Here is a 27,552-nt window from a genome sequence, read left to right as displayed (position 1 = left end):
GGAGCCTGCCTTTCTAAAAACAAAGAAGCTAGCCCTTTTAGATATGCTAATTTTCAGGGGGCTAGCTTAATTTCCTATCCCTGGCCACTAGTATATGGCTTCGAATCATGATTTTATATAATCTCTGCGAAACCAAAATTCAATCATACCTTACATGGGCAAAGCTTAATGATTATACAAATCAAAATCTTTCTCATACTCAATACTTGGATTCAATAAAACCTTTCATCACTAACTAATCAGCCCTATTTCCCAATCATGTTACAAGTTTATTTTAGCTTCAGCTCCCCACAGTCTTTCAATGTGGAGGGTGGGGGAAAGGTGTGGCCAGGAGTACAGGGAAGCTAAGAGCACCAACCCCCACCTAAATCCTTTTACTTCTAGCTTCTATCTCTCCCCAACTTTTCCTGAAACTTTTTGCCCGCTGCATTCCAATTTCAATCTTTCTTCCCTAATCTTGACCCAAACTACCTCGAACATTTCAAGTGAATAATAAAATGTATACTCACCCAGCTTTTCCTTTTCCCAGCTGCTTTCTTTTTACCTTAAAACATTAAAATGACCAACAATTTTTAATCACATCCTAAGCCAACCACTGAACCTCTTTAAAGTGGTCATCCAATTTTTCATACAGACCTCTTTATTTCTCTTCTACAGTTTAAACACTTGCTTGACGTTAGATAGACTGACTTAATACAAAATACACAGATTTTTTTCCCTTTAGAATCCAACCAACCCTTAATTCAGAGCCCCAGCCCTCCTGGCTGGCAGCTTCAGCTCTGATTCCTTATCTAACAATTTTCATACCAAAGGAGCCCATTTCAGTCTCCTAGAGTTAAACATTTTTACCTGAACATAGAGCACACAAAAAAAAAAAACACAGACAACATTTGTTAGACAGACATTTCACACGAACAATTCAGAATTCGAATTCAGACCCACTTCCAACATTAAAAAAATACATTTCTTGCACCACATCTCCTCTTACAGTCACAAGCCTCCTTTCCGTGAAGCAGTGAAATGCGTTGAAATGTAAATCAACCTACCCCACCCAGAGAGAGAATTTTTACAAATCTCTTTCCCTCCTGGGTAGTGCCTTTCCTCAAAGCACCAGGAAAAACCCATTTTCCCCACCTGAGTCAAATATTTTAAGATCTCCTTCTATGGCCATTCCTTCTTCTTTGGTACAGCACACCAGGGCTATCCAAGCACTGAGATTTGCAACCAATTTACACCAGACAGGTCACCCTTATCTCCTGGTTAGTAACCCCACAAATTCCAATCCCCTGGCATTCCAGGGCCAGGTGGCTTGGTTTTCTCTAAGATCTCACAATCTTAGCTCAGTCCCCCAGTGTCTTCTCAGTGTCCTTAAATCCATCAGTTGACACTCCTGGGTCCCACAGACAGGGGACACTGAGGACTTACCCTGGGTCGCATGGTGTATGACTGTTTGGCAACTGAAAATTTCACTGCCGAGATTTCCACTCAGTGCATAGTGCACTCAAATTTCCCCCTTTTTACTTTGCTTCTCCTAGTTCCTCTCCTCGGAGTTTGTGAATCTCCAGCAAGACCAGCCCTGCCCTCAGGTGCTCAGCTAGTTGGAGAAGTCTCCAGTGCTGCAGGCTGGCTAAGCTCTGAATCCCATGCCTGCCCACATGGAGAGTGCAAATCTTGGTGGGACCTCCAAGTCTGTATGGGACAGAATTTTCAAATAATAGGAGAGACATCTTTAGGAGAAACAAAGTAAATTTGTTTTACAAACCTTGAAGATTTGGGCACACCTCCATAATGGAGGAAGCAAGGTAAAAGGGAACCTGCCTTAACTTATACTCTTAATGAAAAGATTCCCACCCACCTCTATCCCTTCTCACCATTGTCTGGGAGGTGTGCTTACAGTCTAGGCATGAAAACTAGACAGAGGACCAAGGTTGATCCTGTCCATTCAGGTTTTCCCTATTGGAACTCAACTGCTGGGGTGGCATATGAAAGTCTAGGAGAAGAAATGGGGAGGGGAGACATTCCTAGAGCAGAGAACAAATAGCTCACAGGAAGTTCATTATCTACTAACATCTGACAGAGAGGAGGAAGGGCATGCCCACAGCTCCAGGCCCTGACCTTACAGAATCACAAAGCCAAGTCCCAAACCTCTCCTACTCCCTTAGACATACCCTGTGAAGTCTTCACAATTATCCGTCCCATTCAAAAGTAACCTGCTGAAGGTTTCAGGGCCAATTGATGACAACGTGGACTTACCCAACTCTCTAGTTTAGGGCTCCTCTGCTCCTAATGTAGGGTTCCTTCCTTTGTACTGTACTGTCACAGTTCAAACAACACATGGATTTAGGCACAGCTTTCCTATCTGGATAGGGTGATAGTATAAACTGTCCCTGTTATATCTTGTTGCAGAAAGTTGCCACTTTTTCTGGGTGCAAAACAGTCACTTCAGCTACCATGGTTCACTGTATGCGACAGAAGTCAGAGGAGCAACTCTTGGATGTAGGTCTGAAGATGGTAGGTGACCTTGGATTTTCTTCCATTGCCAATGCCCATGATCCCTCCAGACTCTTCAATTCTCTCAGGCAGAATGAATGGTTCTCTATGAATGTGAAATTCTCATCTATAGAAGTACAGATAGCCATGTTTTAAAAAAAAATATTTACATAAAAGTCCTTCAACTCACTTTGTCTGATTAAGTCATGATCAGAGAAATGGTTTCCAAGCATTCATACTTAATGTCTTGTCCACCTGCTTGAGGGACTAGACCAAACGAGCTCTTGAGTTCTTGCCCACTCAAGGAAACCACATTGTCAGATATGCCTGAGAATCTCTTTGTGGAGAAGACAAAGGCAGGGCCAATGGTGTGTATATGCTTTGACTCTGAGGAGGGACTGAGCTCTTGTCCCCATCCCTGAGGGAAGAGAGGCCTGAACCCTTGAATTCTCCACCAAATGAGTCAATCTCCCAGGGATTTCTCTGGACTACTCAGTTGAAGTCATCTGATTCAGGTTTAATCCATGCGGGCAGTGTAAAATACAGCCTTAGAACCTAAGCAAGATACATTTGGGAAATTGAAGCCAAAGTGGTTTTCAGGGCTTAGAACATAACTTAGATATAACAACAATACTCTGCTTTGTGCATATGGGCTCAGTTGGTAAGGGGCTGTGTGGGAGTCTGGAGAATCTAAATTCTAGTGATGCAGAGGAGGGTCCTAACTAGAGTTCCTTAAGTAATCCCAGCTAGTTTGTGCAGCAGCAATGAAGAGGCTGGTCCTAGATCAGTTCCAGGCCCATTGCCAATGTTTTGGCCAAATACAAAAGTAACCTTGATTGCAGAGTTATATAAATGAACAATGCATTCTCATTTCCACAGCTTCTATCCTGGGGAAGGGAATGGGTGGAGGGCAGGGAAGGACTGCTCACGGATAAGGTGAAAGAAAGAAAGAAAGAAAGAAAGAAAGAAAGAAAGAAAGAAAGAAAGGGAGGAAGGAAGGGAGGAAGGAAGGAAGGAAGGGAGGAAGAAAGAAACCCCTTGTTCATAGGTCTGTTTTCTCCTTCAGAAGCCTAGGATGTGGAGAAAAGACAGGTAAGAAATAGAGGCTGCAGATGTTCCTATGGTGATTCCTAGTTTTGTTCCAAGAGCCCTTGTCATTATCTCAGTAACTATCCCAGCTTCATTTTGCTCCTGGTGTGAAAGGTGGGGCTCAGAAACTGTTCAGTTAATCACATAAGAACACTGAGAGAAGGAACCTGATCAGCATGTAAAGTAGTATGATGGGCTCTTACTGTGAAGTTCTCTCACCTACCTTTTTTGTTTGTCTTCACAGGGATTATTTGGCCTGGATTTCCTAGGAGACCCATTGGAGGTAAAAAAGCATCTTTGTTTTCTTAATTATGGGTTTTAAATCTTGGCTCCTTCAAGTGCTGATTAAAGATAGGAGGAAGCCCAGTATGAATGGAATTATTTCAATCCCATTTCTCCAGTACCAGCATATCTTCCTCTCTTACCTTGTCTCCTCCCCAACACACATACAATTAGCCACTGCTAAAAATGCCCTTTCCTGAGGCTGTGGTTGGCTTTCATAGTGGCCTCTAGGGAAACACCTGAGCTGGGCTGATGAATCCTTTCAGAAGTTCTCAGAGATAAAGCAAAGTCTTCAGACAATCAATTCTTTGTTAATCCCCAACCATGTTGTGAGGTGAATACTTGTAACTGCTACAGAACTACTTTGCTTTGGACCAAGTATTAACTCAGGGCCTTTTGCAAAACCATTTGCTGTGACTGTCTCTTTGTGACTCCAAACTCTTTCTTATCAATTTATAGTTAAAAACTCATTTAGTAAACACAAATAAAAGTCCTGAGCTGGGTGGTGGAGACACAGAAAGAAACTAGACTTAGGATTGTATTGATCTAGGTCACTTCTGGGGGAGGAAATGTCCTCTCTACTATATAATGCATACACACACACACACAAACACACACACACACACACACACACACACCTATACACACTGAGTAAATCCTTAATATTAACATGTTTAACTTTTGCAACTTCAAGCATCAGTGTGCTTTTATTAGTAGCCTCATTTTAACATTCAAAACCATGTGAAGTAGAGGAAAAAAAAAGAGAGGCATGACATGTGTAGGTTTGTGGAACAACTGGTATCCTACTAGGCATTTCACTGTTCTTGCTCACACTACCATTGTAAAAAGCTTCCCGTTCATTCATTGAATATTTTCATTGTCTGCCTTTAAAATTCAAGTTTTGTGCTGCACTTTTGTCCCAAAGTGTAATGCAAGTCCTTAGGCTCTTAGGTAATATCGAGACTTTGGAAGTCTCAATGTCTTCCAACAGCAGTGACTGAGGTCCCAGCAACCTCACCCTTGGTTTTCAGAGGGCAGTCAAGGTAGAGAGGTTTACAGTAGTACAGTATACAATACCACAGTCTCACATCACTATCTGACACAATGAAAGATAACATTCTGATTTAAAATGTTTTATTCCAAGAATTTTATTTATTGTACAGTTTTATGGTATTATGGACCTCATGTGTTATGAAAAGTGAATATTGTTTGAAATCAATGTTTTGTTTTGTTTTTATTTAGATGTCAGCACAAAGGGCCACAGAATTCTAGGGAATTACTAATGAGAAAAAATGTTTTTCATGTTACCAATTTCATTCTGCGTACTGAATTTTACAGGTTATTTCATGGTTACTGTGTGAGAAAAAAATGAATTTTATCAAAATTTATGTTTTATTAGAAAGAGTTGCATGTAGAAAAGTGTATTTTCAGCAATCTCTAGCAAAAAAAATATAGTTTTTGGTGGTCCCAGGAGCCTAACTCCCTATTTCCCATAAATTTATTGTATCAACATTAGTGTTTATGACTTCTACACCATTGTCTTGGAATGTAACCCTGTGAAAGTTGAGGATTGACTGTATATTGTTAATGGGATTATATATGTATATATATATCATATTATATATGTATGTACATATATATATAACATATACATATGTATGTGCATGTGTGTGTGCATAATCCCAAACATTATCCATGTTCTATTGTATTTTTATTTATTTTATTAAATATTTCCTAACTACATTTTAATTTGATTCAGGCCCCTTTTGTTTTTAAATTTTGACTTCTCAATTCAATGAGGTAGGCAGTTGGAAGTATCTATCTTATAATTAAGGAAAGTAGGGTTGGCTTTAGACTATAAGTGACTTGCTCACAGTCACATGACTAAGATATATTGGAGCCATAATGAGAATCTGGGTCTGGATCCGAATTCAATATTCTTTTCATATCTAACGCAGTGCTATACATGTTTAGAAGAAGGAGAGCTCTGTGTAGGCAGTCAGCAAAGACTTTCTGGGTTTGATTTCATGTTGGAAAGATGAGAAAAAGATAACCTTTATCTGAGAAACACTGAACACTAAGATGACCATCATCCTGCACAGCCAACCCAACCCTAAGAGATTTGTTTTTATGCCCTATCTTTAAAAACATTATTTTTGCCAGGAGAATTAAAATAACCTTGAGGATCTACCTTATTTCTATCAGATTGGCAAAGATGACAGAAAAAGACAATGACAACATTGGAGGGTCTGGGGGAAGATGGATACTCTACTACATTTTTGGTGAAACTTTCAATTGGTCTAGATATTTTATAAATCAGTTTGGAACTATACCTGCTAAACCACTAAACTGCACCTATGCTTTTTACTCAGGGCTACTACTACTAGTCCTATACCCCCAAATAGATACCTTCTCCAGGCTGTACTCCTGACACTCCAAGACTCTCCTATTAAAAAACCTCTTTACCTTAGAAGTGTATCTCCACCACTGCTGGACTTCACACACTGGAAGTACCCATAACCTTCCTCTCCCTCTGATTGACAGGTTCCTCACAGAATTTCCATTTTAAGGAGGAGGCCCAGGACAGCCATGTCTTAATTTCTCTCTAGGCTGTACTTATTCTCTCAGACTCTCTACAATGCCTCTGCTCTGGGACTCTTCATTCCTACTCCCTTCCTTTCCCCTCCCTTTAGCCTCAACTTATATTTGTTATCTTCTTCCATTGGAATGTAAGGTCCTTGTTTGGGGGGGGGGGGCAGAGCCAAGATGGTGGCTGGAAAACAGCAGGGGCTCATTTAAGCTCTCCCACATATCCCTCTCCTGTAAAAAAATTGGCTCTGAAAAAATTCTAGAACTGCAGAACCCATTAAATAACAGAGAGCAACAAGTCTCTAGCCCAAGACAGCCTGGATGGTCACTGGAAGGGTCTATCACACTGTGTTGGGAGCAAAGCACAACCCAGCATGGGCTGCACTAGGACAGACAAGACCAGGAGTAGGGCAGAGCAGACCAAAGGGCCATGAATCACTGAGCTGTGGCAATTATGAGACTTCTCAACCCACATATGCCAAAAACAAGAGAGCAGGTTAGTGGGAAAACTGCTGGACCTGGATGAGAGAAGTACACAGTCCAGCCCCAGCCCTGGGGGCAGCAGAGGTGGTGCAGTGGAGGCAGTGGCAGCAGAAAGCTCCTGGGGCTGCTTCAAAAACTCCAGCAGAGGCTGCTTCCAGAGTCCCTGGCCCACCAGGTGGGAGGAATCAAGACATGGATCAGAACAGGAGTACAGGGAGTGCTTTGCTGGCAAAGAGGCAGGGTTCTCTTGCTTTGCCCTACTTCAATCTGAGTTGCAGTCCTGGTTGGCAGTTCTTAGAGGAGGAGGAGCCCTGTTGTGGCAGACCTTGCAGTGTCAGAGGAGTAGAAGTATCTCTGAAAACAGGAGCTTGAGGCCCCCAAAGCTTGGGACAAAGTATTTGCCACTCTGAAGGCCGTCATACACTGACAAAAAGGTCAAGGGTTAAGTAGTTGTCTGGGAAGATGAGCAGGCAGGAAAAAAGGACTCAGTCTCAGACTCAGACTATAGAATCTTTTTTGGTGACAAAGAAGACCAAAACATACAGCCAGAAGTCAACAAAATCAAAGAGCCTACCTCAAAAGCCTCCAAGAAACATATGAATTGGTCTCAGGCCATGGAAGAGCTCAAAAGCCATTTGGAAAAGCAAGTAAGAGAAGTACAGGAAAAATTGCAAAGAGAAATGAGAGAGATGCAAGAAAATCATGAAAAACAAGTCAATGACTTGCTAAAGGAGATCCCCCAAAATACTGAAGAAAATAACACCTTAAACATGGACTAACCCAAATGTCAAAAGAGCTCCAAAAAGCCTATGAAGAGAAGAATGCCTTAAAAGGTAAAATTAGCCAAATGGAAAAGGAGGTCCAAAAGACTACTGAAGAAAATAACACCTTAAAAATGATATTGGAGCAAGTGGAAGCTAGTGACTGTATGAGAAATCAAGATACTATAAAACAGAACCAAAAGAATGAAAAAATGGAAGACAATGTGAAATATCTCATTGGAAAGACCACTCACCTGGGAATAGATCCAGGAGAGATAATTTAAAAATTATTGGACTACCTGAAAGCCATGATCAAAAAAAGAGCCTGGACATCGTGTTTCAAGAAATCATGAAGGAGAACTGCCCTGATATTCTAGAAAAAGAGTGTAAAATAGAAATTGGAAGAATCCACCGATTGGCTTTTGAGAAAGATCCCCAAAAGAAAACTCCTAGGAATATTGTAGCCACATTCCAGAGTTCCCAGGTCAAGGAGAAAATATTGAAAGCAGACAGAAATATACAATTTGAGTATTGTGGAAAAACAATCAGGATAACACAGGATCTAGCAGCTTCTACATTAAGGGATCAAAAGGCTTGGAATGTGATATTAAGGAGGTCCAAGGAGCTAGGATTAAAACCAAGAATCAACTACCCAGAAAAACTGAGTATAATACTCCAAAGCAAAATATGGATTTTCAATAAAATAGAGGACTTTCAAGTTTTCTTGATGAAAAGAAAAGAAAATTTGACTTTCAAACTCAAGAATCAAGAGAAGCATGAAAAGGTAAGCAGGAAAGAGAAATCATAAGGGACTTACTAAAATTGAACCATTTTGTTTACATTCCTAGATGGAAAGATGATGTGTATGATTCATGAGATCTTTCTCATTATTAAGGTAGTTGAAGAGAATACACACACACACACACATATATATATTCAGAGGGCACACGGTGAGTTGAATATGAAGGCATGATATCTAAAAAAATTAAATTAAATTAAGGAGTGAAAGAGGAATATATTTGGTGAAAGAGAAAGGGAGAGATAGAATGGAGTAATTATCTCACATAAAAGTGGGAAGAAAAAGCAGTTCTGTTGGAAGGGAAGAGGGGGCAGGTTAAAGGGATTGAGTGAATCTTGCTGTCATCCTCCCATTGGATTTGACTTAAAGAGGGAATAACATACACACTCAGTTGGGTACCTTACCCTATAGGAAAGTAGGGGAGAAGGGGATGAGAGGGGGGATGATAGAAGCGAGGGCAGATTGGGTGAGGAGGTAATAAAAAGCAAACACTTTTGAAAGGGACAGGGTCAAGGGAAAAAAATTGAATAAAGGAGGAAAGGATAGGATGGAGGGAAATGTAGTTAGTCTTTCAGAACATGACTATTATGGAACTGTTTTGCATAATGACACATGTGCAACCTATGTTGAATTGCTTGCCTTCTCAAGGAGGGTGGATGGGGAGGGAAGAATGGAGAAAATTTGGAACTCAAAGTTCTAAAAACAGGTTTTCAAAAAAAAAGTTGTTTTTACATGCAACTGGGAAATAAGCTACAGAGGCAATGGGGTATAGAAATCCATCTTGCCCTATAAGAAAGAAAGGGGAAAGGGGATAGGGGATGGGGGGAAGTGGAGTGACAGAAGGGAGGGCAGATAGGGGAACAGAGCAAATAGAATATATGCCATCTTGGAGTGGGGGGGAGGGTAGAAATGGTGAGAAAATTTGTAATTTAAAATCTTGTGGAAATCAATGTTAAAAACTAAAATATTAAATAAATAATAAAAATATGGAAAAAATAGTGTAAGCTCCTTGAAGACAAGGACCATCTTTCTGTTTGTATATGTACTCTTAGAGCATAGCACAGTGCCTGGCACATGAGTGCTTAATAATTACTTGTGTAAGTTACATGTTTTTTTTTTTTTAAGGATCAAAGAAAAAGAACATTAGGGAATGGCTGAACAAATTATGGAATATTATTGTTTCATAATACATTATGAAATAGTTTCGGGGAAGTCTTAGGAGACTTGTACAAACATATGTAGAGTTAAATGAACTGACTTGGAAAAATACTTGAGATCTTATCAATGATAACAAAAGTACATAGCAATGATGATGAGACATTCTACTTACTTCTTATCAGAGATAATAGAACCAAGGTGCAGAATGAAGCATTTATTTTTTGCACATGTCAAATACATAGATTTGTTTTCCTTTCCTGTTTATTTCTTATAATGATTTTTTCCTTTTTATTTGGGGAAAAAGGGGAATTAGTGATAGTATTGCAAAAAAAAAAGAAAAAGAATAAAATAGAATCACATGCAAAGAGGAAGTTCAAAGAGGTAGCTTTGAAAATAATGAGTTAAAAAATTTTAAATCAATTTGTATGTAGTAGAAACTTACATTTTAACATATGATCCTTTTAAAAATTCTACTTTGTATATGGAAATGCTCTTTTGGGTTGTTTTTAAATTCAGAAAAATATATTTTGATATTTTAATCCAATTTATTTTTTCCAAATGTGCCTTTGTGCTGAAAATGGTTTTAATAAAAGTAATTAGCTCACTGATGAACTGAGTATTTGTGAGTCAGAGACATATCCTGTTAGTGATGAGAGAACTACCAATTTTCTAATCCCATAAATTCAAAACCTAAGAGTAATCCTTGTCTCTTCACTCTTACTCCCCTTGTCTAATCAGTGAACAAGTCTCAAGAAGTCTGCCTCCCTAACAATTTTCCCTTGGGTATCTCTCTTTAATTATGCCATAATTACACTAGCCTTCAGATAACCTTGTGTTTCAGAAGCCCAGAGGAAAGCTGTACATCCTGTTCCTTGCTGATCTTACTCTTGGATATAGAGAACATAGCAACACCTGGGTTATAGTTCACAGTCATAATAAGTCATATATTTTTATTCCCTTCTACTAAGGGAAAGTTGATGTTATTTTTTTAATCTTCTTCCAGAAAATTTCTTTCCTACCTGGAATCATTGATGGAGTATTTTTCCCAAAAAGTCCTGAAGAGCTCCTGGCTGAAAAGAAGTTCAATCGTGTTCCCCATATCATAGGAATCAACAATCATGAATTTGGCTGGCTTCTTCCAACTGTGAGAACATTGCATTTTTTCCTTCTCCTTCCGCAGACTGTGGGACCAGGACTTCCTTGTAGTTAAGCTGGAAAAAGAGTCTATAGCTTTATCAAGAGATAACCTGCTTTTGGTTCTGAGCTAATTACAATCCCCACCTCTACCCTCACCCCAACATAAAACTTCATTTTTCACTAGCTGCTCTAGGTAGCAGTAAAATCATTGGAAAGGCCAACCTGGTATTTGGCACTCACTCATAAAATAGAATATTAAATCTGGAAGAAACTTTGGAGTCCATCTAATCTAAATCTCTTATTTTACACATGTTAAAATTGAGTGGTGAGTTAGTGGCATAACTGGGATTAAAACCTATGTCTTTTCCTATTTTGTGTTATGCCCTGTTGCCTGCCCCCAACACAGACAAACAATCAGTTATCCAGTGAGCTCATTATCTTTTCCATTCATTCCCTTTTAAGAGTTGGGAAAGATCAGAGTATTTCAGAGTTAGAGCCAAAAGGCAACTTACATTTTTTGGCCTCTCTGTAGAATATGATGCCACTGAATCCTCTTTTTCTGGATATCTTTCCCCAACCCATTATGTGTGTTTGTGTGTGTGTGTGTGTGTGTGTGTGTGTGTGTGTGTGTGTGTGTGTGACATTGGACTGCCTGTTGAACTGATCTTTCTTATTTATTTTCACAGATTCATTATCCATCACCTGCCCTACTGCATGGGTATATCCTAGTACTGTTTTTTCTTCTTCTTTTCTTTCAGTACTCATGGCAATCCTATCAGTTCCCATGCATTTAACTATAATTTCTCTACAGACAACTCCTGAGTCCACATATCCAGCCCTCACCTCTCTCCTGAACTACAATCCAACATCTTCAACTGGCTGATATACATCTGCATCTGAATGTCCCATATGCATCTCAAATCTGACATATCTAAAACAGAGCTATATCTTTTCCCCTAAACTCACTCATCCTCTATCACTGATAAGAGAACCACAATTCTTCCAATCCTATAAATCAAAAACCTAAGAGTCATCCTTGACTCTTCACTCTTACTTCCCTTATCCAAGGGATAAAGATAACAAGCCTCAAGTCTCTCCAACAGTTCTCCCATGAGAATCTCTCCTTACTGATATCATAACCACTCTATTGCCTAGACCAGGCCTGCATAATATACAGCCCACAGACCACTTGCGGTCCACCAAAGGATTTTGGGCAGACCATGAAAAATGGAGAGGATATAAGAGGAAGTAAAAATGTAACAAGTGCTTTGTTCATGCCCTGCTTAACCCACCTTCCGCTAGTCATTTTTGTGCCCATAATGTAACTTAGTGGGTGGGTTGCCACTGTGCATGCTCACCTGTTTGTCACATGACCCATGGCAACCAACCATCACCAATCTGTCTTTAGTCTGAGAAGAATAATTTCATGATAAATAAAAATCTTAAGTAATAAATGTTATTAATTGATATTAATTGAAATTTCCCTTTTTTAAAAAACATGGTTTGTTTGCAAAATAAATTATTAATTATACCTTACTCAGAAAATGAGCTGCTAAAAACCTATCTGCAGCCTGAAGAAATTTAGCCTATTTTAATTTTGGACCCTACCTACTGCCAAGTTGTGCAGGTCTGTCCTAGACTCTAATGTAATAGCCTCCTGATTGGTCTCCCTATATCCAGATTTTTCTCTTTTCTAATCCATCTTCCTCAAAGCTGCCAAATTGATATTTATAAAGTGCAGACCTAACCATGTCATTTCCCTATTTGACAAGTTTCAATGACTTCCCAGTGGCTTTGAGATTAAATAAAAACTCCTAGAGCATTTTATATCCTTCATACTCTGGCTCAACATATCTTTTCAAGTTAGCTACCCACTATTCTCTACACACTCTACACTCAAGCCAAATTTGCTATCTCTCTTGCATAACATTCCATCTCTTGTCTCTGTGCCTTTGAAAAGTTTTACTTATTCCTGTCTCTCCCTAGTCATCTCTACCTCTAAGGACCCCAGCTTCCTTAAAGACTCTTACTCAAATGCTACATCCTTCAATCTGTTTTTTCCTCACTTCCCCAGGGGTTAGTGCCCTCCTCAAGCATTGTATATTTTTATACATATGCTTTATTTACTCACCAGTGTAAGTAAATAAAATATCAGCTACTACTGGTCTGGATAACGCAAATCCCTAGGCCACTGTACTCTTCCCAGAGTTTGGTTCTGTTGTATGTATTCCACCTTAAATATTCCCTGGGATTGCTTTTTGCTAGACATTTGCAATCTTCAATAATCTCAGGCTCTGTTACAACACTTTTCTCAGCTGAAGTTTTACAGTTCTCCTTTCATAAAGGACCACAATCCTCAGCCTAGGATTGACAGAAGTCTCTTCCTTTGATTCCTTCAGAACTTTGGCTCTTAGTTTTGCAACCTCCAGGCAGAAGGTACAGAGGTCTACTCATTTCTGGTTGACCATTTTCTCTGATTAACAGATGGCTTCTCTCAGTAAGGAGCTCTGCCTTTACTTATGGTCAGCCACATTATACTTCACAGAGTCCTGTTAGATCTCATGCAGATGAAATGCTGATAAAAGAACTTTGGAAGTGTTCTGTGCTCTAAGTGCAAATTTGCCATCTTGATGGCTTCTTCACATTCTATCTTCACCTCCCATCCTATCCAAGTTTTAGAATGTTACCTTTACACCTGAAAGTCCTTTTCTTTACATTTCAGTGTCTCTGCCTTTAATGATTTTCCTTCTTGTTGAAGTCTAAACAGGGGTATATGCATTATTTAAAATGAGGTCATTGAACTAGAAGATCTTAAAGGTAACTTCCAGCTCTAAATCCTTTATTGAAATTATCCTCCCAAATTTAAATGACTGCTAATAAGAAGTAACTAGTTCATTTTATTAAATTTCTCAGTGTTATTTACATTCTCCTAGAGGACAATCTTATAATCTAAAGGAAACTCCAATGCCAGAATTTCTGGAATAACAAATGGCATATGGGAAACTTCTAGAGGCATTGCTAAAAGGACTTCAGGTTCAGTTTTCCCCCTTACCTAGTTCCCTAAGGAAACCCTAATGATCAAGAAACTAGAAGCCTCATATTTTCTGATTATTTGGGCACCATAGGGATCTTCATATAAATGGATGTGCTTATTGGCTGGGTAGAAGGGGGCACTTGCTTTTTTCATACTTTCAAAGAATATTTTCCTAATTTCCACTTTAGATATTTCCTATGATGCTTAATAAGCCAGGTAAATTCATTGATTAACTCAACATGAATCAAAATAAAAGGAATACTTTCCTTGTTTGTTTGTTTCAGAAAATGCTGCTTTATTTCATATGTTAACCATTTTTTTTATGTGAAATGACTATTTTGTGCAGTTGATGCAGTTCCCTCTCTCCGAAGGCATACCAGACCAAGAAACAGCAACAGCACTGCTATGGAGCTCCTACCCACTTGTTGTAAGACATGTAGAATTCTATAATGTCAGAGCTGGGAGGGAACTTAGACCTTGGAATGCCAGAGCTAGAAAGGATATAGAATCTTAAAACATAAAATCCAACTATTCAAGGGGCATTAGAGACCATCGGGTTCAATGCTTTTATTTTAAAGGCAGGAGAATCAGAGGCCCAGAGGAGGGAATTGATTTCCCTAACATTATATATATCATGCCAGGATTTAAATCAAGGTATTCTGATTCTTAATTCTGCATACTTTTCAATGCACTATTATGCCTCTAATCCTAAAGCAGGAAAAAAATCACTCAAAGAGGCAGCATTTTACTAAAAAGTAAAAGCTTTGTATTTCCCTCCTTTGCTTAAGAAATAGAAATATTTAGCATGATTTTCCTCACTATAAGGTAGAGGCCATGTAGTGAATTAATGAAGCCTTCTCTAATCCTTTTCTCCCTCTAAGATGGAAGTACTCTAACCCTTCTCTGAAGGAGCCCCATATCACACTGTTCATATCTCTCTTATATACTTGCCATCTTATATGTTTGACTGTAATTTCTTTAAGGACAGGAATTCTGTTTTACTCACCTCTATACCTTCTAACATTCATAACACAGAGACTTATCACTTAAGTGCTAAGAATAGGGTTCCCTCACCTAAAATTTATAAATGTTTCTACAGAAACATAATATTAGGTGAAACAATATGCCAAAGGATATTTAGTTCAGTGGCAGTGTTACAAATAGCTATTGGCTAAATGATACTATACCAAAGTATCATAACTTTATTGTGCAGGTGGGTTATGATATAATGATGTTGTGGTGAAAAGGTGTTAATTGGTACAATCTTATGTAATGCATACCATTTAATAAATGAATGGATGAAAAGACAATTATCTCTCCTCCTTTACTTCTTTGTTTATCATTTCAGAAAATCCCCAAAGACCTTACGCCTATTTTAACTAAGGAATATCTTGGAATGACAAATGATCCTATCAAAAGGAAAGACCTGTTTATAAACTTGATAGGAGACTTGATGTTTGGAATTCCATCTGTGAGGGTGGCTCGTTTTCATATGGGTGAGTTCCTAAGTAACAGCAAGGAGTCAACATTATTCATCTCAATGATTAGACATGGTTGAATACTCAGTATGGTAGCCCAAATTCTAGCCAGAGACAGAATAAATAGGAGACTGCTTTTTGGGTAAAAAAAGAGCATCAGGACTTTCAGAGGCAGAGAATCAAGATGATGGAGCAGAAAAGCACTCAGCAGAGTTCTGTGAATATTCCACTCCAACTTTAAAATAACAACTCAGATTGAATTATAGAGGGACAGAGCCAAAAAAGGTCAGAGTGAGACATTTTTCCATACCAAGACAACATATGAGATTGGAATGAGAGGTCTGTGAAATGGGGGAGGAGGTTGGCCTGGAGACCATGTGGATGCAACATTAGTGGTGGGACTAGGTAGTGGAGACAGAAGCAACAGCAGCTTTGGGAGCTCCTGTGCCTGAGATGGTAAGGGGACCATACAAATGGTAAGAGATTACAGAGTACCCTTGTTCTAGCACAAGATGCAGGACCAGACATTGCTTGGCAACTTCATTGCTCATACCCACTTCTGGGCCAGGGTTTAAGGGCAGACAGGAACATTTTTAGCTGAGGGATTGGGGGCCCCAAGAGATCAGGGACCCTAACAAACTATCATTTCTGGTCCCAAGGATGGAGTCTTCCTGAGGATCAGTATTTATTGCAATCCCAAGGAATCAGGGGCCATTGCTGGGCAAGAACTAGGGTATAGACCAAGACAGCAGTTACCCCACCTATCCCCAGATCATGCTACTTTATGAGCACCAAATTTCCCAAATTCCATAACTAGCTCTGAAAACATTAGTGGGAAAAAGCCTGAATCTTGAAACAGAGCCCCTCCCTACTCTAATGCCAAGAATAGTATCCAACATTAACATAAAGTTCCAAATCAAGAAATAAAGTGGAAAAAGGAACAAACAACAATAACAAGAAATAACTTGACTATAAAAAGATACTAAGGTTACAGGGAAGATCAAGACACAAATTTAGAAGACACAATGAAATCAAAATAGCTATAAGCAAAGCTTCAGAGGAAAAAAATGTAAATTGGACACAGGCCCAATAAGAATTCCTGGAAAAAAAAAACTAAAAAAAAATCAAAATCTAATAAGAGTGATAGAAAATAAGTAAGTAATGAAATTAGAACAAATTAAAAAATTATGAACAATTAACATCTTGGTAAACGAGGCACAAAAATAACTTAAAGAAAATAATATCTTAAACAAATAGAATTGGACAAGTGAAAAAGAGCTATGAAAATTCTCTGATGAAAATAACTCCTTAAAAAGCAGAATTGGTCAAATGGAAAAAGAGGCATAAAATCTCAGTCAATAACTCCATGAGACATCAAGAAACAATTTTAAAACAAAGCTAAAAGAATGAAAAAAATAGAAGAAAAGGTGAAATATCTCTTTGGAAAAACAACTGACCTGGAAAATAGATTGAGAGGAGATAATTTAAGAATTAGTGAACTATCTGAAAGTCATTAAAGAAAGATCCCAGACATCACATTTCAAGAAATTATCAAGGAAAAAAGTCTTGAAATCCTAAAACAAGAGGGTAAAAGAGAAATTGAAAAAAATCTACCAATCATCACATGAAAGAGATCCAAAAATTAAAACTTCCAAGAAAATTATAACCAAATTCCAGAGCTTCCAGATCAAATAAATACTATTTCAAGTAGCAAGAAAGAAACCATTCAAACACTGTGAAGCCATAGGCAGGATCATATAAGATTTAAAATCTACCACATCAAAGGAGCAGAGGATTTGGAATATGATGTCCTGGAAGGCAAAAAAGTTGAGATTACAAGCAAGAATAACTTACCCAGAAAAACTGAGTATAATCCTTCAAGTAAAAAATGGATATTTAATGAAATAGATGACTTTCAAGCATTCCTGATGAAAAGATCAGAGTGGAACAGAAAATTTGAAAGTTCAATATAAGACTCAAGAGAAGCATATAAAGATAAACATGAAAGAGAAATCATAAGGCAATGAATAGGGCTAAACTGCTTACTTTTTAGATAGGAAGATGATACATGTATCCTCTAAGACTTTTACCATTATTGGGACAGTTAAAAGGATTCTACATAGAAAGAGGGTAAAGGACTGAGTAAATGGCATTGAGATTATGTAAAAAATAAAAGGTATAGATGGGAAGGATAGATTCCCTGGTAAAAGAAAGAAAGATATACAGAATGGGAAAAAAAATCTCAGTAGAGTTGCACAAGGAAGTGCTTTTACAGTGAAGGAGAAAGTGGGGGAAGGCAGCCCAAACTTGAACCTCACACCTAAATTGGTTAAAAAAAGGGATTATGTGTGAATGTATGTGTATATACACAAACATTCAGGCATATACACACATATATGCATATATATGTATATCTATATGTGTATAGATAAAGATACACACACACACACACACACACACACACACACACATACACACACACACATGGTACTAGAAATTTATCTTACCCAGCAGAGAAATAGAAGAGGAAGGGGATAAGAAAAAATAGAATTAATAAGAGGGAGATAAAAGAAGACAGTGGTCAGAAACAAAACAGACTTTAGAAGAGTGACAGGATAAAAAGAGAGAGAAAGATAAACAGAAGAAAATAGGATAGAAGGAAATGCACGCTTAGCAATCATAACCATGAATGTGAATGGGATGAACTCACCCATTAAATGGAAATAGATAACAGAATGGATTATAGACCAGAATCCAATAATATGTTGTTTCAGGAGCCGAAAGTTGGTGAATGACTCCGATTTTTATTTCAGCAAGCAGCATTTTTATATCTTTAGTGACATAGGTACATCCTTTGGTTACGTGGGTGAAAGAACAGGTAAAATCAAGACACCTGGGTACTAGGACTGCCCCGACTCCACCTACTCTCCTCCCCTCCTCTTCCCAAGCTAACCCGAAGCTCCCTGCGGTCAGGCAGTCCAGACAAAGAACCGGAAGTTCCATTTGCTCCGGCAAGCCCAGAGAGCTGGAAGTTCCATGTGCTTAAGCAGGTCCGGGCAAAGACCTGGAATTGCTAGGGAGGCAACAAAGGCAAGACCCCTCCTCCTGGCTCCACCCATATCTCAGAGCCCTGAGTTTATCTCAGCAGGCCCCTGGGCGTGGGGGTCAGAGGAGGGTAGGGCTGGGATCTAACTCGGCCCGTAACATCTTACCCCACAGGAAAGTATGGGGAAGGGGATAAAAAATGGGGAATGATAGAAGGGAGGGCAGATAGGGGGAGGAGGTAATCAAAAGCAAACTCTTTGGAAAAGGGACAGGATCAAGGGAGAAAATTGAACAAATGGGGATAGGATAGGATGGAGGGAAATACAGTTAATCTTTCACAACATGAATATTGAGGGAGTGTTTTTTCCAAAATGATATATGTGTGGCCTATGTTGAATTGCTTGCCTTCTTAGGGAGGGTGGGTGGGAAGGGTGGAGGGGAGAGAATTTGGAACTCAAAGTTTTAAAATCAGATGCTCAAAAGAAAAAGTTGTTTTTACTTGCGATTGAGAAATAAGATATATAGGTAATTGTGGCATAGAAATCTATCCTGCCCTATAAGATAGTAAGTGGAAAGGGCATGGGGGGGGACAGTGGGGTGATAGAATGAGGGGTGACTGGGAATGGGCAATCAGAACATATGCCATCTTGGAGTGGGGCAGAGGGTAGAAATGGGGAGAAAATTTGCAATTCAAAATCTTGTGGAAATCAATGTTGAAAACTAAAATATTAAATAAATAATAAAATTAAAAATTAAAAAAAAAGAATGAGTGGGTCAAAAAACAAATCATAGATGCAATCAACAATTTCATTAAAGAGAATGACAACAATGAGAAAAAATTCCAAAATTTCTGTGATGCAGTCACAGCAGTAATTAGGGGAAAATTTATGTCTCTAAATAACATCAATAAAAGAGAAAAGAGAAGGTAAATGAATGCAACTAAAAAAAAATAGAAAAAGAACAAATTAAAATTTCTCAATTAAACACCAAAATGGAAATGTTGAAAATAGATTAATAAAATTTAAAGTAGAAAAAGAATGAATAAATAAAACTAAAAATTGGGCTTATTAAAAAATTAAATCAATAAACTGGTTAATTTGATATTTTTTAAAAAGAAAGAAAATCAAATCACTACTATCAATGACGAAAAGAGTAAATACACCACAAAAGGAGATGAGTTAAAGCAATTATTAAGATTTGTTTGCCCAATTATATGCTAGTAAACTGACAATCTATGTGAAATGGATAAATATTTAACATATATGCACATATATGTGTATATATATACATATATGTCTGCATATATATGTGCATATATACGCATATGTATATATACATACATTTGTACATATATGTATGTGTGTTTGTATATATATATATATGTATATACACACACACACACACACACACACACACACACACACACACACACACACACACTGGCCAGATTAATGAAAGAGAAAATAGAATATTTAAATAACGCTATCTTAAAAACCCTACCTTAAAAAAAAAAGAAATTGAACCAGCCATCAATACCCAGGAATAGATGGATATATAAGTGAATTCTCCTTAACTTTTAAGGAACAATTACTCACAATGCAATATAAACTACTTGGGAAAAAAAAAAAGCAAAGAAGGAACCCTACAAATTCTCCTTATGACACAAATATGGTTTTGATATCTAAACCAAGGAGAGCCAAGACAGAGAAAGAAAATTATAGACCAATTTCCTTAATAAATATTGAAGCAGAAATATTAAATAAAATACTAGGAAAGAGATTGTAGCAATGTGTTACAAAGATTATGCATGTACTATGAACAAATGGAATTTATATCAAGGATGCAGGGCTGGTTCAGTATTCAGAAAACTATTGACGTAAATTGCTATATCAATAATGAAAGCAGCAAAAGTCATATGATTTTATCAATACACAGAGAAAAAGACTGACAAAATACAATACCCATTCCTATTTAAAAAAAACACTAGAAAACATAGGAATCAATGAAACCTTTCTTAAAATGATAAGTAGTGTCTATCTAAATGCAAGCATTGTCTATAACAAGAATGAACTTGAAGCTCTTCCAGTAAGATTACAGGAGTGAAGCAAGGAAGTCCGTTATCACCATTATTCTTCAGTATTGTGAAATCCTATATATAGAAATAAGAGTAAAAAAAAGAAATTGAAGGAATAAAAGCAGGCAACGAAGAGACAAAGTTATGATTCTTTGCAGATGACATGATGGTATATTTACAGAACCCTAGAGAATTAACTAAAAAAAATGAAAAACCTAGTTGAAACAATTAACACCTTCAGCAAAGTTTCAAATTATAAAATAAACCCACACAAATCAACTGCATTTCGATATACTACCAACAAAAACAGCAGCAGGAGATAGAAAGAGAAATTTTATTTAAAATATCTTCAAATAATATAAAATACTTGGAGTCCAACCTGCCTAAAGCCCAGGGATTACATAAAAAATTTTATATATATACACACATATATATGTGTATATATGTATATATATATATATGTATATATACACATATACATATTTTTGTATATATATACATATACATACATACATACACATATATGTATGTATGTATATACAAAATGTATGGGGATGAGAGAGGAACAATTTGTGAGCACAGGACAATGTTTGGCCTAGATAAGCCAAACTAGAATTTCAGACTCTGAACCCATGAGTTTGTTTTGATTCATTGAAAATTCTAGATTTTTTAAACAGATCATAGATACATTTTATTTTCATATCATCTTTATGTCCTAATATGTTGTTTTTGTTATATTTTCTGCTTGTCCTACCTAGAATTTAGTTTTTACTAGATAATTTCCCTATTCAGTAAACTGCAGTAACCTCCAATTAACTCCAGGATCCAATATTACAGTTACTTGCCCAGGACCACATCGCTAGCAAATATGACCACCATAGAAGAATAACAAGGAACAATCAGATACTGAGAACTAGGAGAGAGCAGTGTCACAAAAAACTTGAGAAGATATTATCCAGGAAGAGAAGGCAATCATCAGTGTCAAATGCTATAAAGACAACAAGGAAGATCAGGAATGAGAAAAGACCAGTTCTCGTAAGAAGTTAAGAGAACATTCATAACTTTGTAGAGGGCAGTTTCAGTTGAATTATGAGGTTGGTAGCCAGACTGTACAAGTTTTCAAAGAGAATGAAAGGAAGGGAAATGGAGGCATTAATCATAGTCTTCTTTCTCAAGGACTTTAGCCATGAAGGGGTAGATAGATACAGGATGATAGCTACTGGGAAGGATCAGATCATGTGAGATTTTCATTTTTAAAGATGGAGGAGACATCGGCATGTTGGAAGATGAGAGTGGGGATAAAAGTGGGGGCAATTTGCTGGAGAAACTAGGAGAAGGTGGAATTAATAAGATAAAGGAATTTGCCTTGGCAAGAAGAGCCACTCCTTCAACTGAGACCACAGTGAAGGAGAATTTGAAGGAGATACTCAAATGATGTGAACTTAAGAAATGGAGAAGGGACGATTGTCAATATTTTTCAGTAAAGCAAGAGTCAAGGTCTTCAGACGAGAGGGTGGGGGGCTTAAGGAGAAATGAGAATGTTGGGATAGTGAATCAATGGAATCTAGAAAAAGAAAGATAACAAATATTTAGTTCCATTTTACTCAACCCTGGTCATGCCATATGTGGAGTATTTTTTTTCACTTCTGGATGCCACATTTTGGAATGATATTAATAAATTGGAGGGTGTTCTGGGAATAGCAATGAACATTGTGAAACAAATAAAGTCTTAACTATATGAAAATCACTTACAAGAACTGTTGATTTTATCATGGGGAAGAAAAGGTTCAGGAAGGACATGATAGCTCTCTCCAAGTACTTAAAGGGGTATCTTGTGGGGGGAGGGGCAATGATTAGGTTTGTTCTGTTAATCTACAAAGGGAAGAGGTGAGAGTGAGGGGTTAGTTACAAAAAGACAAAGTTAGGTTTAATTTAAAGAAAAACTACTTACCAAGGAGAGGTATCAATAAGTGGAATAAATGGCCTGCCATCAAAAGTACTGGCTTACCCCTCACAGGATGTCTTCAAGCGGATGATGGTTGCTCACTTGTTGGTTAGGCTGTTGTGGAATTTTTTTTCAGGTGTGGGGTGGACTAGAAAGCTCCTGAGGTTTGTTTCAGTGCTGAACTTCTGTGTATCTTTCATTCATCTAGGGGTAGAATAACGTTACATTTGCCTAGGAATAAGGAACAATCTGATAGAGATGAGGGGAAGAGTCAACTAGATGATCATCTAAGGTCCTAGACACCTAAAATTCTCTGAACAAGATTGCAGATCTCTTAGTGAACTGAAGATAGTCTTTGACATTAGGAAAAGTACATAGTTTTCAGTGCCAGCCATCACTCTGCATATCTCTGTCAGCTCCTCTAGGTCTCTTACATACCCACAACCTAGGGTTCCCAATTAATTAAACTAACTCAGAGCAAAATTCTTTCATATTTCCCAAGAGGGGCCCAGGGACTCCCCTGTAAGCAAGTACATCTGAGGTAGAAAACCTGTTATACTGAGTTTTCTATTCTTTCTTTCAGCATCAGGTGCACCAACGTATATGTATGAATTTCAACATCGGCCAAGCTTCTCAACCAACCTGAAACCAGAAACAGTGAAGGCAGACCATGGGGATGAAATTTTCTCTGTCTTTGGGGCTCCATTTTTGAAAGGTGATTGATCTCGTCTTGCTACAAAAAACTTGTCAGAACATTACTTCCTGGTTATTTGGAAAATAATATTTAACTTTAACAATTACTTAACCCTTTTAATTTACCAGCTATCTCACTTGCTCTTCATAACATCTCCTATGAAGCAGAAAATTAAGTCAAGTCAATAAGAATTTGTTAAGTACCTACTATGTGCCAAGCACTGTGCTAATCACTGAGAGGTGCATGGAGAAGGAATGATGCAAAGTTAGCAAAAGATGGCCCCTTCTCTTAAGCTCACTGTTTAATGGGAAAAACAATATGTAAATAAGTACAAACTAGATAGATAGATAGACAAGGTAAATTAGAGATAATCATCTCAGAGAGAAGGCACTAAGAATAAGGAGGACCAGGAAAGACCTCTTTCAGAACGTAGAATTTTAGCTGAGACTTGAAGGAAGCCAGTGAGGCCAAGGCAGTTAATAAGAGGGTGAGAATTCCACTTATGGAGGGGACAGTCAATGAAAATACACTGATGGGAGATGGAAGGTCTTGTGCAAGGAACAGCAAAGAGGCCAGTGTCACTGGATCACAGAGAAAACGGGGGAAGGGGTGGAAATTTAGGTATAAAGGAGACTGGAAAGACAGGGATTGGCTAAGCAATGAAGGCCTTTAAATGCCAAACAAAGGATTTTTGTGTTGATCTTGGAGAGCAACTAGAGTTTCTTAAATGGGAATGGTTATTAGCCATTCCTTCCACATAAGGAAACAGGCCCTGAGAAAAGAAATGCATTCCCTAAATTTAGTGGCAAAGCCAGAATTAGAATGAAGGTCTTTTGGCTCCGCACGCCCCACCCTCAGCTCATCTCAGCGGACAATCTATCCTAAGCCTTATGTGTCATCACTGAACAAGGGTTTCTTCTTGCCACAAGGAGTAAGTGGCATCTGGGGATAAATTAATGGAAGCATAGTGCACAGGATAAGTGAGATGATAGTATTATTATAGTGTTCTTTGTTCTGAATGGTATGTGGCTTATTGTGCTCAGGTCCTGGTACCATATTTTTGAAAGACATTGACAAGCAGGAGAACAACCAGGGAAAAAGAGCCAGGAGAGTTAGGGGCATTTAGGTTTTGTCATATGAGGATGGTTGAAGGAAAGAAGCAGAATATCTAACCTGAAGAGGAGAAGACTTTACAGGGTATAGCAACTTTTTCAAGTATTTGAAGAAGGATTTACCTTCTTCTGCTTGTGTAAACTTAGAGGCTGTGAAGGGAAATTGTAGAGAGATGGACTGCAGTTTGGTGTAAGGAAGATTTCCTAATGATTAGAAATGTCCCAAAGTGTCCTTCTATTTCGTGAGATCAAATGCTCAGGGCAGCTAGATGATGCAGTAGGTGAGCACTGGCTCTGGAGTCATGAAGTCCTGAATTCAAATCCCACCTCAGACACTTACTAGCTGTATGACACTGGACAAGTCACTTAACTCTGTTTGCCTCAGTTTCCTCATCTGAAAAATGAGCTGGAGAAAGAAATGGCAAATCATTCCCGTATATTTGCCAAGAAAACCCCAAATAGAATCATAAAGAGCTGGGTACAAATGAAACGACGACAACAACAAAGCAAAGGCTGACTGGCCACTTGTAGGGAATGTTGTAGAAGGGATTCCTGTTGAGGATGGATTGGATTAGGTGCCTTTCATCTGAAGTCCATTGAATTCCAATTCTGATTATGAGAGCATTCTCAGAGAAAGAATATCATGAAGAATTGATCAATCAACAAGCATTTAGTGGAGGCCTATTACATTCCAGCCACTAAAGTAAACAGTTGGGGATAAAGACAAAAATGGGATTGTATTCTGTTACTGGAGCATTCAGATAGCTGTGCTTCTGGGGCCTAGCTTTCACTGATGTTTTCCCTGCTTTAGAGGTTCCTTATATTAACATGAACATAACAAAAATGCACTTTAGAGGAGTCTGCACCACAGAATCAAAATGTTAATCAGTGTCCTCAAGGTTAATTTATATCATGGCCACATAACAGCAATCCTTCCATCTAGGGGCTTTGGTCTATCCCAGGTGAGGGGAATTGGTGGTCTTCAGGCCACATGTGGCTGTCTACATCCTTAGGTATAGCCTTTCGACTGAATCCAAATTGCACAGAACAAAAGGATTTGTTAAGGATCTAGAAGGCCACATGTAGCCTGAAGGCCACAGGTTCCACATTCCTGGTCTATGCACTGGAGGCCCCTTTTCTTTCAAGCACAGCACAGTTGATTCTGACCACCCTTATTTGGCTTCCCGAGGATTTCTTTGTATTACCCACTCTGAGATAAAAACTGAAAGCAGACCACATTGACACTTTAATTGCTACTCCCAGCAAAGGCTTTGAGGTTGAATGTTTAATGCAATGGATTCCTAGACTTTAGATGCCACCCTAAAAATGGGGTAACATAGGAGAAATGGATTTGGTGTCAGAAGACCTAGAAATAAGTAAAATCTAAGCTTTGCTACTTATTACCTGTATTACCTAGGACAAGTCACTTAGTCCTTAGCTTCCGTAACTGTAAAATAGAGGGAAGAATCTACACCAAGGGTGGGGAACCTGCAGCCTCAAGGCCACATGTGGCCCTTTAGGTCCTCAAGTTTAGCCCTTTGACTGTTGGTCAAAGGGGTAGATGGTTCCAATAAGTAAAATTTTATGATCTATATACTATTTATTTAGTAGTAATTATCCTCTTCAAAATTTCTCTCCCACAAAGCTATTGCTTATGCCTGAAATCCCGCCATTAGAGTTTAATTCCTTTATAGTTAGTGCTTCCTCTCTGAATATATATGCCCATGGACCAGCACTTGTTAGGTATTACTTGATTGTTTCTTAACGTTACCTCTACAGAAAAGGAAAGTAAACTCCTCGTAGGATTAGTGAATAAAGGTAAAAAGTAGAGAGGTATTGGGTCACAGCATCACCTGGGGAGGACACACAAGGATGTATGTGACATTGTAAAGTGCAGGAGTGATGGGAGAGCTCACAAGTAGGAATGGGTGTGAAAGGAGCATGAGATGGGCACTGAGTATATTCCTCATAATTTTGTTACTAAAAATATTATATACACATTCTAATATCTTTAATTGTCATTTTCAGGGGGCTCACCAGAGGAAGAGAAGAAACTTAGCAGGACTGTGATGAAATACTGGGTCAACTTTGCTAAGACTGGGTAAGACTAGTAACAGAGGGGAATTACTGGTGATTTTTCTTCACTATGTTTAGTAGGTATCTCCCTCTCCTTTTTGTAACCACTACTGCTGATTCAATGATTATTTTTATTTTTAAAATATTGATTATTTTTTTCAGAAACCCTAATGGAGAAGGATTACCAAAGTGGCCTGCCTATGATCAGAATGAAGGCTACCTCCAAATTAACATCGCCCCCAAAGCAGCCAATAAGCTGAAGGAGAAAGAAGTGGAATTTTGGACTAAGGTCATGTCAAAGGAGCCAGTTGGGGTGAAGAGGAAACACATTGAGCTTTAATCTGGGGAGGTCTGCCACCAGATAGTAAGGAAGCCTCAGTAGACCTCAATGGCAAGGATTTTTGGTTTTACTTGGCAAGGATGTCTGGCTTTTTGGTGATTAGAGAGCTTCTCAGCATGGAGGTGCAGGGGGTGGGGGGAAACAGAAACAGCCATAGATCAGCCTGATGAAGGGATGGAGACAAAACGTAAGCACTGGGGGCCATGAAGAGCCTAAGATTACTTTCACTTCTGAATGCTTTTAGTGGGAGAAGATGGCTTTGGATTATACTAAATAAAATCCACTTTACTTGAAATTTTTGCTACTTGTGTGAGTGTCTTAGTCTTGGGAATTAGATGAATAAGTCCTTCCCTGAAATAAAGCTATTATCCTTCATGCCCAGGTCTTACTTTTACTTTTACGAGGCAATTGGGGTTAAGTGACTTGACCAGCATCACACAGCTAGTAAGTATCAAGTGTCTGAAGTCAGCTTTTCACTCAGTCCTCCTGACTCTAGGACCCATGCAATCTCCAATGTGCCACCTAGTTGCCCCTATGCCCAGTTTGAGTCATGGCCTTTGCTACATACCTTAGAGTTTTGAGGTTACAATTTAATGGATATATCTAGACTTTAAGAAATTAATGAATGAAATAATTAAAAAGCATTTATTAAGTGCTTCCTACAAGCCAAGCATTAGGGACAAAAATACAAAAGTAAAGCCATACCCATTAATAGATGTGAATATATCTGATCATAGCCATAGTCCCTGCCCTAAAGAAGTTTCCATGTTTTGTGAGAATGTTCATCCCCTGCACGTTCAGTGTTATGATTTCTATCTGTGTCTTTTTCTCCATCCTAATTTCCCCTGTTTATGCTTTCATTTCTCCCTTTCCCCTTCTCCTCCTCAACAAAGTTTTGCTTTTGACCACTGCTTTCCTCAGTTACCCCTCCCTCTTTATTCCCCTCCCTTATTTTACCATTACCCA

At 38.3% G+C, this 27,552-nt stretch overlaps 1 protein-coding gene across 1 annotated transcript in view; it reads left to right on the top strand.

Annotated features, from left to right (window-relative positions):
• The window catches only part of LOC118841847 (liver carboxylesterase 1-like), a 75,544-nt gene extending 48,659 nt beyond the window's left edge, over positions 1 to 26,885 (top strand). Inside the window, exons 7-14 of the mRNA XM_036749512.1 lie at positions 2,407 to 2,511; positions 3,824 to 3,862; positions 10,655 to 10,795; positions 14,169 to 14,249; positions 15,171 to 15,318; positions 22,948 to 23,079; positions 26,199 to 26,271; positions 26,409 to 26,885. Coding sequence (XP_036605407.1) covers positions 2,407 to 2,511; positions 3,824 to 3,862; positions 10,655 to 10,795; positions 14,169 to 14,249; positions 15,171 to 15,318; positions 22,948 to 23,079; positions 26,199 to 26,271; positions 26,409 to 26,586 — 897 coding nt within the window. The 3' untranslated portion in view covers positions 26,587 to 26,885. The remainder of the gene's footprint in view (positions 1 to 2,406; positions 2,512 to 3,823; positions 3,863 to 10,654; positions 10,796 to 14,168; positions 14,250 to 15,170; positions 15,319 to 22,947; positions 23,080 to 26,198; positions 26,272 to 26,408) is intronic.
• Positions 26,886 to 27,552: the final 667 nt, after the last annotated feature.

This window comes from Trichosurus vulpecula, chromosome 3 (assembly GCF_011100635.1).
Source record: "Trichosurus vulpecula isolate mTriVul1 chromosome 3, mTriVul1.pri, whole genome shotgun sequence".
NCBI lineage: Eukaryota > Metazoa > Chordata > Mammalia > Diprotodontia > Phalangeridae > Trichosurus > Trichosurus vulpecula.
Note: the sequence above shows the minus strand (reverse complement) of the source record. Positions and strands in the feature narration are given on the sequence as shown.